Source organism: Buteo buteo, chromosome 12, assembly GCF_964188355.1.
Source record: "Buteo buteo chromosome 12, bButBut1.hap1.1, whole genome shotgun sequence".
Classification (NCBI taxonomy): Eukaryota; Metazoa; Chordata; class Aves; order Accipitriformes; family Accipitridae; genus Buteo; species Buteo buteo.
The window spans coordinates 42,070,565-42,083,587 of NC_134182.1; the positions used below are offsets into that span (position 1 = coordinate 42,070,565).

The following is a 13,023-nucleotide window of genomic DNA, read 5'->3' on the forward strand; positions in this document are numbered from 1 at the left end:
TCGTCTTTGCTGTATGACGGGAAAGGGGGACGCCCGGCCCATATCCCCTCCCCCCCCCCCCCCCCGCCTCGGGAGTCAGGATTTCCACCCTGGGACAGCGAAAATCCTGTTACTGACGTGTGACGAATTCCTACAAACCGGCTGGGTGGTTGTGTCTTTTGGGGGGGGGGGGGGTTTGGTTGTTTTTTGTTTTTTTCTTACCAATTCCTACATTTACATGTACTGATTATGTAAAATATTTTAGCAAATTAATATTTTGCACAACCGTTAGCCGCCTTTGTACGTTTCCTTATTTAAAGGTGGGATGCCGAGTCTTTTGACGCGAGTTATGCCTCAAATCGTCCTTTTTTTTTTTCTTTCTTTCTTTCTTTTTTGCGTGTGGACATCAACTACCCGCTCTGGTCCTCTCGAAACGTGAAGCTCATCCTCTCTTGGGATTTAATTATTGTAGAAAAATTCCCCCCGTCTCCCGGGTCGTGCTGAGAGTCCGTTTCACCCAGCTAGCGGAAGGCGACCGGAGCTTTGCAAACCGGGTCTCTTGCAATGTTCAGAGGCCAAAACCGATCTTTTCTGTCCTACCTCTTGACCAGCCTTCAGAAAAAAAATCAAAAAAAAAAAAGGGGGGGGGGGGGGGGAACACAAAACAAAACAAAATCGAAGCTCGTTGTGTGCTCTCTTTTCTTGTTCAGTGTCCCCGCGGCCGGCTCTCGCCCTTCCCGGGCCGCGGCGGGCGGGAAGGGAGCGGCCGCTGGGGGAAATTTGGGGGGAAAAGGGCCCGAATAGAGCAAATCCGGCCACAAGCGCGCCGCGGGGGTCGCTGGGAGGTGTAGTCCGCGGAGGAGCCGCAGCGCGCCTGCGCGCTGCGGCGCCCCCGCGGACTACACCTCCCAGCGACCCCCGCGGCGCGCCACGTGACGTCGCCTGACCAATGAGAGCGAGCGAGCGGGCGCCATGGCGGAGGCGTGGGGCTGAAGCGCCCTCGCGGCGGTGCGGGCAGGAGCGGGGGGCGCGCGCGCCGCCGCCCAGGTAAGGGAAGGGGAGAGGCCGCGCCCGCGGGACAGGAAGTGACATCAAGGGGGCGGGGAGGATGCTGGGAAACGGCGCGGCGGCGGGAGAGGGGGAGGGGGGGGCGCCGCCTTCCCGCCCCGTCGGCGGGGTGCGACGTCACGGCGACGGCGGTGACGTCAGCGCAGCGCCCGCCCGCGGGGCCGGGGGTGGGCGAGGCGTTGCCGTTGAAGACAACCCCCACCCCCCCCCAGACGAAGGGAGGGGATGGTGGGGGGGTCCCGGGCCTACTGCTGAGGCGATCCGGGGCCTGGTCGTGAGGTGACCGGGGCTGAGGGGAGGCCCCGTTCCGGGTGACCGGCCCCGCGGGGTGTCCCGGTCCCGGTCCCGGTCCCGGTCCCGGGGGGGGCCCGGCCCGGCCTTCGGTGCAGGGGTTGGCGTCTGTGTTGGTCCCCGCTGGGCAAGCTCCGGTCCTTCCTCTCCCCTCGGTGGGCTCCTTTGGCCCTTCCTCTCACCCCGGCGGCGGGGGGACGTCAGGGGAACCCCCGGTGAGCCGTGCCCTGGCACAGACCCCCGGTTCTCTTTGTAGTTGGGCCGGGAGCTCGTCCCTCCCGGTGCTGGCAGGCTTGATCCCACGTAAATGACCGCTGTGATCCCGGGACCGGCGTAAATTGCCGCAGGAGCAGCTTTTCGGCATCCCCCGTGTCTCGTCGCATCCACCTTGAGGTGCTGGGCGCCGAGGTCACATCCACTTTGAGGTGCTGGGTGCCGAGGCGTTGCAGCTCCGGCAGTGACAATAAACCTCCCTTTCGCTTCTGCCCGGGTGTCTCCCGTCTCTCGCCTGCTGCCCTCGCTGGGCACAAAGGCTGGCTCGAAGCCTCGGCTGCTGGCCTGCTGCCAAAAACCTGACACGGGTGGGTCGGGAAGGAATCGGCCCGTTTCTGTCCCGTTCGTGCAGCGGTTTCTCCCCACCGTCGCCGCCTTAGACCGCCGTTTCCACTTCGGCGTCGCTCGGGGCGGCTCTGGCACGCTCGGCAACTGGTCGGGGGCTCTGTGAGCCCCCTCGCCCGCGCGTTCCCCCCCTCCCCGCTTTATTTACGTCCCACATGCTTTATTTAATTTAATTTGCCCCCGGGGAGGGTGAACCCGTGGCTTAGGCCACGAGCGTGCACGTGCCAAAATCTCTCTTTTTAGCCTCGTTTTCCTCCTACGCGGCTGAGACTGGGATGTAGCAGGGGGTGGGTGCCAGGGTGGAGGCGGCGGGGTCCGGCCCTTCCAGGGGTGGCACTTTGTCGCTCCGTGAAGGGAGTCACGCTGCCGTGGTGTGTCATGTCACACCCGGGCGTCGCTTCGGCCCTCGGTGGCAAGGAAGGAGCCAAAGTAGCCGACGTGGGACCGCGACAGGGCGGCACGGTGGCCGGCAGGGACCCCTGCCCGTCCCACAGGGACCGGGCAGGCGGTCGCTGCCCCCCACTCTCTCTCTTTCTCCCTTCCGTCTCTGCTGCTGCTGGGGACCGAGGACGGCTGCATCCCTGCTGTCCCTCCCGTTCCGTCTGCTCCCCTCAGGCTGTTAACTCACCCCTCCCCACCGATCTCTGCCCTTCCAGGTTCCCCGGAGGATGGAGCCGGCATCGGTGAGGACAAAAGTCCCCTCCTTCCTGTCCGACCTGGGGAAGGCCACGCTCCGGGGTATCCGGAAATGTCCCCGCTGCGGCACTTACAACGGCACCCGAGGTCTGAGCTGCAAGAACAAGAACTGCGGGACCGTCTTCCGCTACGGCACGCGCAAGCAGCCCGGCGTCGACGCCGTCAAGATCATCACCGGCTCCGACTTACAGGTTTATTCGGTGCGGCAGAGGGACCGGGGACCGGATTACCGGTGCTTTGTGGAGCTGGGGGTCTCGGAGACGGCCATCCAGACGGTAGATGGGACCATCATCACGCAGCTCAGCTCCGGCCGCTGCTATGTGCCTTCATGTCTGAAAGCGGCCACGCAAGGCGTGGTGGAGAACCAGTGCCAGCACATCAAACTGGCCCTCAACTGCCAGACCGAGGCCACCCCCCTCACCCTGAAAAGCTCGGTGCTCAACTCCATGCAGGCTTCGCCCGAAACCAAACAAACGATATGGCAGCTGGCGACCGAGCCCACGGGACCACTGGTGCAGCGGATCACCAAGAACGTCCTGGTGGTGAAGTGCAAGGCCAGCCAGAAGCACAGCCTCGGCTACCTGCACGCCTCCTTCGCCCAGAAAATGAGCGCCAAGACGCTGACGGACCACAGGTTCTCCTGCTCCTGCCAGGCTCTGAAGCCCGGCAAGGGCGGCCCGGCCGAGGAGGAGGCGCCGGCACCGCCGCGCTGCATTCACTTCTTCGCCTGCATCTGCGCCTTCGCCAGCGACGAGAGCCTGGCGCAGGAGTTTGCCGACTTCCTCACCTACGACTCCGGCGGTAGGTGGGGGGTGCTGCGCAGAGGATTTGGGCGGGCTGTCAAGGGGCCCTGTCAGGCTGATGCTTCCCGCTCGTGCCCTGGCAGCTGCTTTGCTTTGCCTGGGTTGCCCTGACACCTGCTCCCTATCAGTGCTTCGTTAGCTGGGGCTTTATTTCCTGCCCCCCTCCCTCTGCAAGCAGAGAGCTTTGTGGGGAGTGATTTCTCTGGGGCTGCAGCTTTGCCCCTGGCTCCCAGAGTGGGCTTGGAGCTGGGTCTCCTCTTCCTTTTGGGCCAGAGCGGTGCTGGGGGAAGCCCAGCTCGCTGCAAATCCCCCTCCAGTGGTGGCAGCTGCTGGGGTTCGGTCCTCCCGGGGGGGGGGGTGTGTGCACCCCAGTAGGTGTGCCCTGTCTTTAGTTACCCGAAGGTGAAAATCTGCCCTGAGGAAAGCAACCTGGGTCACATGAGCGAATTAAAATCATGGCTCATCTCAATGTTTCCCCCCCTCCCCACCCCAAAAAAAGAAAGGTGTGTGTCTGCAGGGCCGGCAGGGATTTGGGGTTTCTCCAAGGATGTTTGGGGTGTACCGGGAGGTTGCGGGGGGGGGGGGGGGGTTGGTGAGTGCTGGCGTGGGGAGGGGGACACGAGACCCCCGTGTCCCCGCAGCACTGCTGCGTTTGGTTGACATGCTTTTTAAGGACAGAGGCTTGTTTCTCCTAGGTCTGAAAGGGATGGTGGTCCCGCAGTTGGTGAGTAGCCCCGAATCCACGGTGCAGGCTGGGGAGGCGGCTGCTGCTAAGCCCAAGAAGAGGAAAAAGGACGCGACGCCTGGTGAGTGTCAGCTGCTGGCTCTGTGGGAGGGGGCGGACGTGGTCTGAAGCCAAAAGCCGTTGGTTGCCCAGCTGGCACGACCGCAGGAGAGGCGGCCCCGCCACGACCTGCCGGACTCGTAGCTGGCTGTGTCCGGTGGGAGCTTTTGGAGAGGCTCTGGGTGTCGAGCGCACGCCTGCCCCGTGTCTGAGTGGGTCTTTTAGTGGTCAGCAGCAGTGTTTTAAGGTGGGAAAAGCTGTGGTGACAGCCCGCCCTAAGGAGAGAGGTGACTTTTCCCTCCCACCCACCCTGCCTGCGGCAGGGGTGCTGGCATGGGGTGCCCGCAGACCTCTGGGACTCTTACGTTGACGCTCTCTGAAACGATCCCTCAGGGACGCAGGCGACCAGCCCACTCCTGGCTCAAGACCCAGCTCACAGCAACCCCAGGAGAAGCAGCCTGAAGAAGCCGGCCGTTGCCTCCTCGCCGAAAAGACAAGGTAAGCTTCGGCCGCGCACCTCACCGGCGGTCGGGAGCGCTCGGGGACCGGGCGGACACCCGCGGCTGTCCGGTTCGTGCCACCGTAAACCCTGCGGAGGGGATGGCTGAGCCCTCTCCATCCGTCCCTGGCTCTAGGAGGCGAAATTGGGCTCGGTCACCCTCCCTGCTCCCTCGGTGTTACCGGTAGCTGTGTGTGTCTTGCGTAGCTTCGGGTGCTGGCGTAGCTCTGGCTGGCTGTAAGTGTGGTTGTCGGAGAGGGACGATGCCAGCACGCTCCCGGGGTGGCTCGCTCTTCGGTGGATTTCTTGGTGCGGCAAGCTGAAAGAAGTTGGCTTGTGGTGGCGCCAGCGCGGTCGTGAGTGGGACAGCCGTTGTTACATTAATGTCTCCTGATGCAATTAAGTGCCCTCCTGGGTAAAATGGGTAGGCGAATCGGCTCAGGCGAAGCTGTGAGCTGGTTTCCATTGCTTTTTTCCCACCGCCGGTGTATGCGGTATCTCTTAATGATGTCCAGAGCTGCTGGGCGGAGGGGACGTGCGGCCAGGGTAGCGGTGGTTTCTAGTGGCAGATTCTTGCCCAGAAGCACCGTCAGGGGTCCGGCCGGGCGCGGGGAGCGTGCCAGCTGTGAAGGAGACGACGGCAACGTGGGTAACCCCGGCCACCTCGGGGAGATTGTTTTGGGCACGTCATATGTAGTAACTGTTGTCCGTGAGGAGACGGCTGTGTGTTCCTACGTGTTTATAGGTGATGTCCGAAGAGGGAAGGATCAGTTGGATGCCGTGAAAACCTGTGGGTTTTCCCAGCGACTCGGAGCCCTTTAGAGAAAGCTGCTCTTGCTGCTCGTAATGATCTGTGCGAGGGTCACAGCCTTTGTTTAGTGCTTTTCTTCAGTGCTTTAGTTTGGGCCTAGAAAAAGTGGTACAAATCTCTTCTTATTTTTCCCCTTTCCCCCTGAGACAGAGCGCGTCCATCTCGCCCCACAGCCTGCGATGGCTCGGTTGGCTCCTGCAAACGCCCCCGGGAGCGTGTCGGCGCTCACGGGGAGGGGAGGACATGTCGGGTCCCGCTCCCGGGGATCGGAACTGCGAAGGCAGCTGCCCGGTGAGACGGCGTAATTGTACCGCGATGCTGAGGCGGCAGCTCTTGCCGAGAGCAGACGGGGGTTTTAAAAGAAGGGGATGGCCGCAGTTAAAGCGGTCCTGCGTTTCCAAGCCCTGGGAGCGAGGTGCCCAAGGCAGCAGCATCTAAATCATCGAGCTGGTGGAAAGACGGTTTTGTTGTTGTTCGTTTGTTGTCCCGCTGCCTTTCTGAGCTCTGTTTAACACAGGGAGTCGTGTCTGTGCTGCTGGGGAAACTCGTGCAGGTAAAACGGGGAATACTGGCCTGGAACTGCGCCTGTGGGGCAGCCGCTCGGGCTCGGTTATTTCTCCTGCCCGTCTGGCTTGGCACTTTGCTTTTGTATGCCGATGTGGATTCTGATTTCCCTTCCCTTTCTTTTGCAGGCTGTACCCAGCTGCTGGACGAGTCACAGGTGACCCTCTCCTTCCAGGACTGGCTGGCCAGCGTCACCGAACGCATCCATCAAACCATGCATTACCAGTTTGAGGGTAAGGCTTCGAGGACCACCTCGGGAGAGCCTTTGGGCATCTCTCCACTCCGCTCTGTGTGCCACCTCTGTCATTAAGCTCTTGGTGGCATTAAATAACTAACTAACTAACTAACTGTTAGCCCCGAGGGAGGCGAGTGCTTTGCCCAGCTTGGTGCAAATGTTGTTATTTTACCTTGGGAAGTTTCTGTTGGCTTTGATTTGTTTCTTGAACGTGGGCTTAATGCTTATCAGCAGCCTGGTGTTTGTGGTTTTGTTTTTGTTTGGTTTGTGTTGGTGTTTTTTATCGTGGGGAAGGGAGAAATTCCCATAGAGCTTATAGAGGCTTGAATTCAAACTGCGTGGGGCTGTGCAGAGGAGGTGAGGTAAAGTAAGGTGAGATGCCTCACGTGGCATTAGGTCTCAGAAATGCTGGCAATCCACTTCTTTTTTCCTCCTGTGGCTGTCCAGAGCGCTCTGCTGTCTCCCTCGCCCCTGCCACGTCTCAATGGCAGGGCTCTGGTGCCCCCCTGCACATACGGCTGGAGGCGATGGCTTGTGGCTGTAATACCAGGGGGGCAAATACTGTCAGTCACCCGCACTGCTCCGCTGCCCCAGTGAGTGAGCAGAATGGGACTTGTGTGGGCAGCAGGGCACGTCTTTGGCCCGTGTTCCACCCCAAGGCAGCGGCTTGTGTTTGTTAGAGCTGTAAAAATCCGTAATGGGGATGTACTTTGTAAGTAAGTAAGTAAGTCTCTTTCTTGGCTGCTGGGAGAGGTGTGCCTGGCAGGCAGGTGCTGCTGGGCTCACTTGAAGAGAAGGACCCCAAAAAAATGCCTGAAGGGAAGAAGCTCTTTCCAAGCAACATACATAAGAGCACTGTGAGTTAGTTTGTCACATAGGACAAACAAACAAACAAACAAAGAAAAACACACACGTCCTGCTATTCAGCAGCTGTCACTGCAAGGTGTCATTAAGTGCAGGAAGCATGCAGGGATGCAGCCACTGGCAGCAACAGCTAAAAGAGCCGCAGTCTGTTGCGTTCAGATCATGGTTGGAGTCACTGATCTTAAGGGTCCTTTCCGACCTAAATGAATCTGTGGTTCTTAAAGACGACGACAAAAGTTGTCACCACCCGGCCCCCTTCAGCAGCATCACCCTCACTTAGCAGAGTGACCCGCAGGCTGCAGGGGCACAGCCCCACTGCCACGCTCCCCAGGATGAGGCAGACAAGGACACGCTGGAACAGGTCCAGCACAGGACGGCAGAGCTAATAGAGGGACTGGGGACCCTAGCAATGAGCCAGGGCTGTCACCTGGAGCACAGACAGCATGAGGGAGGAGTCACTGCTCAGGAAGATCATAGAATAGCTCGAGGCAGAAGGGACTCTGGCACGGTTTAACCCCAGTCAGCAACTGGCACCGCAGAGCTGCTCACTCCCTGCTCCTGTCCCACGGGATGAGGAAGAGAATCTAAAGCAAACAAACTCACAGGCTGAGATAAGAACAGTTTAATAATAAAGTATGATTGATGATAGTGAAGAGGAAGATAACAAAGAGAGTGAAATAAACATACCCCAAGAAAAGACAAGTAAGTAAGTAACACAGTGCAATTGCTCACCCCCTGCTGACCGATGCCTGAGCAGCCATCCCCCCCCTTAGCCAATTGCCCCCAGTGTATATACTGAGCACAATGTTCTGTGGTATAGGATATCCCTTTGTCTAGTTCAGGGCAGCTCTCCTGGCCCTGCTCCCTCCCAGCTTCTGCACCTGCTTGATGGCAGAGCATGGGAAACTGAAAAATCCTTAACTGTGGGTGAGTGAAGTGCTGCTTAACAACTAAAGGGAGCTCCTCACAAGACTAGATGTTGCTGTACTGCCTGAGCTAGGGGGAGAGAGGGTCTGGGGAAAGGTCACAAAGTAAAGCAACAAAGTCCGAATTCAAGAAAATAGTTTACTGTGAAGGGGCAGCAGATCCCACCAGTGCTTTTCAAGCCAGCTGTTGGAGGCAGCAGTAGTGAAGATACTGGAGTATGGGGGGAGGCTGTGCTTGAACACCACCACTGCCTCATCCTCACCCCATGTCTTCTTGTTCGTGCCCACAACAGGCAAGCCCGAGCCGCTGGTGTTCCACATCCCTCAGGCTTTCTTTGACGCGTTACAGCAGAGGATCTCCAGCGGGAGCACAAAGAAGAGGCTGCCCAACTCCACTACAGGTAAGATACAAACACACTTACATGCAGACTACCTGCTTCGCCTACTGGTTAAGGCAGGCTGCTTTTGGAGGAAAAAAAAAAACCAGCAGCAGCCACACCAAGAGAAAAGATTCCTTGGTCCCCCTTGGTTTCTAGCAGCTTTTCCCCTCCCTGCAGCAAAGTGGGAAATAGTGCAGCTGTGCTACCAAGCCCTAGGGCAGAGGACACAAGCTAAGCAGGAGACACAGCCTCTGCTACGCAAGGCATTGCCATTGGCTCGCACCTAAGTCTAGCCTAAAGCCTCAGCCTGATCGTGGGCACCGGCTCTCTCAGCATTTAGCAGGGCACAAGAGTAGCACAAGCCAGGGCTGCAAGAGTAAACCCCAGCAAGGCTTAAAGCTGAGACTTTACTCCCCCCATCACCTCCACTGAACTCTGCCTCGGAGCCAAAGGGCAGGTCACATCACAGCCCTCAATGCTGGCAAGTATCATTGCTGCTTTACACCCTCTCTACTACGCAAGCGTGGAGTATAAAGCCAGACTTCAGCGCACGCTCGGGGCTCTCTACAAAGTTAAATGCATCACATCAGCACTGCAGGAGCACAAGTCCCTGCCTCTGCCGCGGCAAGGCCCCAGGACCACCAACACCAGCCCCATTTGTGCCCCCATCAGTACAAGCTGAGACAAAAAGCACATCTCTGAAGCCCAACATCAGTTAAAATTCACTTTATTAGTAGGTATTAACAGAGCTATGGGGAAGAGTCCACCAGCAAGGACAGAGTCAGACACTCAGGAGCTGGGGCTGCCTCCCAGAGAAGGCAGGTAGCCACAAGCTGGAGTAAGACCTGAGGCCAAAGAAAAAGGGAGAGAAGAACAGGGTAAAAACAAAGCACCCCAGGTTTCAGTGAGCCACAGCCCCCCCCACCCCTCACTGCCCTCTCCCTCCCCGCAGCTTTTGTCCGCAAGGACGCCCTTCCCCTGGGCACCTTCTCCAAGTACACGTGGCACATCACCAACGTCCTGCAGGTCAAGCAGATCTTTGATACGCCCGAGGTAAGGAGGGGAGGAAGCCCCCCAGCCCCACCGCTGCCCCTTAACCCAGCCCCTCACCTGGGTGCTCCCGTGCTTGCCGGCAGCTGCCGCTGGAGATCACACGCAGCTTCATCCAGAACCGGGATGGGACCTACGAGCTCTTCAGGTGCCCCAAGGTGGAGGTGGAGAGCATTGCCGAGGCCTACGGGCACCTGGAAAAGCAGCCGGCCATCCGGCCGCTGGAGCTCAAGACTTTCCTCAAAGTGGGTAAGTGGGGCAAGCTCAGCTCCCAGCCCACCTTAGGGGGGAACAACCCCCCCAGCCCAGCCAGGCAGCCCCAGGCTGAGGTGCCCTGGCCCAAGACAACTCCCCCCCCAGTGTGGGAACAACAGCCCAAGGCTCCTGCCAGAGGCCTGGAGCAGCAAGACACCTGCAGAGCCATGGGGGGGGCCCCAGGCCCACCCCCCTCCTCTACTAGCAGCTCTAAGTGCTGCATTCTTCCTCCATGCCTGGGACTGGGGGGGTGTCTCCTCCACCCTGGCAGGCCAGGGCTTAGGGGGTACAAGCAAGAAGGGGGTACAAGCAAGAAGGGGGTACAAGCAAGAAGGGGGTCCCCCCACCCTGGCAGGCCAGCCCCCAAGAACAAGGTGGATCCCCCCCTTGTTGCTACCTACACCCAGGGCCCCCAGTCATCAGGGGGTCCCTCCCCCCCCAGACCCCCACCCAGGGGGGCCCCGAAGCCCAAAGGGGCCCCTCCCAGACCCCCACCCAGGGGGGCCCCAAAGCCCAAAGGGGCCCCCCCCAGACCCCCACCCAGGGGGGCCCCGAAGCCCAAAGGGGCCCCTCCCAGACCCCCACCCAGGGGGGCCCCGAAGCCCAAAGGGGCCCCTCCCAGACCCCCACCCAGGGGGGCCCCGAAGCCCAAAGGGGCCCCTCCCAGACGAGGCGGCCCCTCCCAGCAGAGGGAGGCCCTCCCCCGGGGGCGCGGCCCCCGTCCTGGGAGGAGCCCCCCGGGGCGGGGTCTTCCCCGGGGCGGGGTCTTCCCCGGGGGCGGGGTCCCCGGGCACCCGTCAGCCCCCGGTGCCCGCCCTCCCTCCCAACTTAAAAAAAAAAATTTTTTAAAATAATCTCAAACACTTGAGATAGGTTCGGCGGACTAGAAGGGCCCCCGACCAAAAGGGGGAACGGGAGAACAAACCCGTCTGCCTCACTGCCCCGAGAGCGGATCCTCCTCAGCACCTGCAAAAACAAACCCACGATTAACACACACAAAACCCACCAACCGACGACCCCACCCGAGGGAAACACACCTCAAAGGCGGAGGACCCTCAGCCCACCCTCTCTCTCCCCCAGGAAACACCTCCCCCACGCAGAAGGAGCCCACCCCCTTCATCATCGAGTGGATCCCCAACATCCTCCCACAGTCCCGCATCGGCGAGCTCCGCATCAAGTTCCAGTACGGCCACCACGGCGGGCCCCAACCCGGCGCCCCCCGCCGCCCCCCCGCCGCCCCCGAGCCGGCGCTGCAGCTCCCCCCCCTCACCGCCATCGCCTTCCCCTGAGCCCCCCGGGGGGGCGGCACCCACCCGAACACGGACACACGGACGGCCCGGGCCGACTCCGCAGCGCTGCTGCTCCGCCGCCACCTGCGAAAATAAACACTGACACAGCACGGCCGCCCCGAGCCCCCCTGCACCCACCGGGGGGGGCGGAGCGGGGGGCTGCGGGAACCCCCCCGGCGGGGGGGGCTTCGGCCAACACCGAGGAACGGGGGGGCACGGAACGGCGGGGCTCCGGCCCCCCCGGGAAACAGGGGAGGCAGGGGGAGGGAACACCCAACCGCCACCCCCCGGGGGGCTCCGAGGGTCCTTACCTGGGTCTCCCCACCTTGCAGAGCCCACACCCGCTCCGCAGCTGCGGGAGCCGCACCGCGTCCTGGAAGACAAAAAAGACAGCCCCCCCCCGGGGGAGCCGCAAAGCCCCCCCCCCCGGGGAGAGTCACCGACACCCCGACCAGGGCCAGCAGAACCAAAGGCACCTTACCCGGCAGGGGGGGCGGCCCCCCCAGCAGCAGCCAGACTTCGTCCATCCGTCCATCCTCCAGCAGAGCCGAGGACGCCCACCCGCCAGGCTGAAACACAAACACGCGGGGCCGCTGCGTGCTGGGGGGGGCCGGCCGGGACCCCCCCCCCCCCACGCTCCAAAGACAGGGCCGAGCCCCCCCGGGCGTCACCTGCTGCCTGGGAGACAAGACCAAGGGCCCCCCCCACCCGCGGCGGAGCGGCTCCACAAACCGACTCTGCCGGGGCACGGAGCCCCCCCGCCCCGGCAAACCCCCCGGCCCCCCCCCGCTGCGGGAACCCCCGGGGGTCGCTCATCCGGGCCGAGCTCCTCGCTCCACCTGCGAGAGAAGAGAGCAGGCACCCACAAAGACACCGAACTCCAGCCCAGCGACCCCCCCCAAACCCCCCACTCGCCACCGTCACCTTCCCCTCGGCCCCACAACAGGGCTGGGGGGGGCACAGCACCCACCTGCACATAAACATCCTGATCCGAGCCCCCGGCTCCGCTTCTCCACCAACACAAGCGCCTGCAAAAATAAAAATTGACACATCCTGGGTGCCCTGAGCCTCCCTGCACCCACCATGGGAAGGGGCAGAGCTGGGGGCTGCAACAACCCGGGAACCCCCCAGGCAGGGGGGGTCACACCGAGGGCAGCCCAGGCTTGAAGGGGGGGAGGCTTGGACCAACAGCCAGGGCTGGGGGGCACCCAGGGACTGGGACACCCCCTGCTCACAGCAGGATGGAGACACAGCCACCCCCCAAACTCACCTGGGGGGCAAGGGCACCCACCAGTACTATGCCCCCCCAGCAGCTCTCCAAGCCAGCAGCCAGCACCCACACAGGATGGGATCCCCTCAAAAGCCGGTCGCTTCGAATGGCCTCCCCGGTCGCTTCGGTCAGCGCCCAGGACCTCCCAGTCACTCCCAGCAGCCCCCACAGGGGTTTAAGAAGCCCCCGGATTGGGCCCTGCCCAGGTCCCCAATGGGACACAGCTGTGCTGACGGGGGGGCCAGCCCCCCAGCAGCTGGGGCTCATTGCTTCATTAGCACAGCTGGTCTCGTTAGCACCCAGCCCTGCACCCAGGCACCCTTCCCAGGGGGTGTGGGGGGTGTGGATGCAGGGTACGGGATGGAGGACGCAGGGTGCAGGGTGCGAGGGGGGGGGGTCTCACCTTGCACAAGGGCATTGCATAGGGGGGGATCTCACATTGCACGTGGTGGGGGTATCGCTTTGCACGGGGGGGGGGCATCACACAAGGGGCAGGGTGCAGAGCGGGGGGCTTTGCGCAGGGCGGGGGGCATCGCCTCACACGGGGACACAGCCTGGCACGGGCACCTTGCACGGGGACATCTTGCACGAGGGCACCGCGTGTGTGTGTCTCCCCTTATCCTTGGGGTTGACCCCCCCCA

The 13,023-nt window shown here is 61.7% G+C and overlaps 1 protein-coding gene across 3 annotated transcripts; it reads left to right on the plus strand.

Moving 5' to 3' along the window:
* The first annotated feature begins 930 nt into the window (after positions 1–930).
* Positions 931–11,397, plus strand: C12H2orf42 (chromosome 12 C2orf42 homolog). 3 transcript variants are annotated; one of them, XM_075043625.1, is made up of 9 exons: positions 931–1,026; positions 2,613–3,453; positions 4,151–4,261; positions 4,633–4,737; positions 6,242–6,346; positions 8,432–8,539; positions 9,471–9,571; positions 9,655–9,817; positions 10,904–11,396. In XM_075043625.1, exons 2-9 carry the CDS (start codon positions 2,625–2,627, stop codon positions 11,110–11,112), a joined length of 1,731 nt encoding a protein of 576 aa, XP_074899726.1. In that variant the 5' UTR covers positions 931–1,026; positions 2,613–2,624; the 3' UTR covers positions 11,113–11,396. The 3 variants fall into 3 exon arrangements, with proteins under 3 accessions (XP_074899726.1, XP_074899728.1, XP_074899727.1); XM_075043627.1 differs by lacking the exon at positions 931–1,026 and adding an exon at positions 1,344–1,763 and having other exon boundaries at positions 10,904–11,397; XM_075043626.1 differs by lacking the exon at positions 931–1,026 and adding an exon at positions 1,344–1,731 and having other exon boundaries at positions 10,904–11,397.
* The last annotated feature ends 1,626 nt before the right edge of the window (positions 11,398–13,023 follow it).

Coding starts and splice junctions, on each gene's coding strand:
- C12H2orf42 (XM_075043625.1), top strand. CDS start 2,625: ATGGAGCCGGCATCGGTGAGGACAAAAGTCCCCTCCTTCCTGTCCGAC. Junction 4,262..4,632: donor GAAAAAGGACGCGACGCCTG/GTGAGTGTCAGC, acceptor ACGATCCCTCAG/GGACGCAGGCGACCAGCCCA. Junction 4,738..6,241: donor CTCCTCGCCGAAAAGACAAG/GTAAGCTTCGGC, acceptor TTTCTTTTGCAG/GCTGTACCCAGCTGCTGGAC.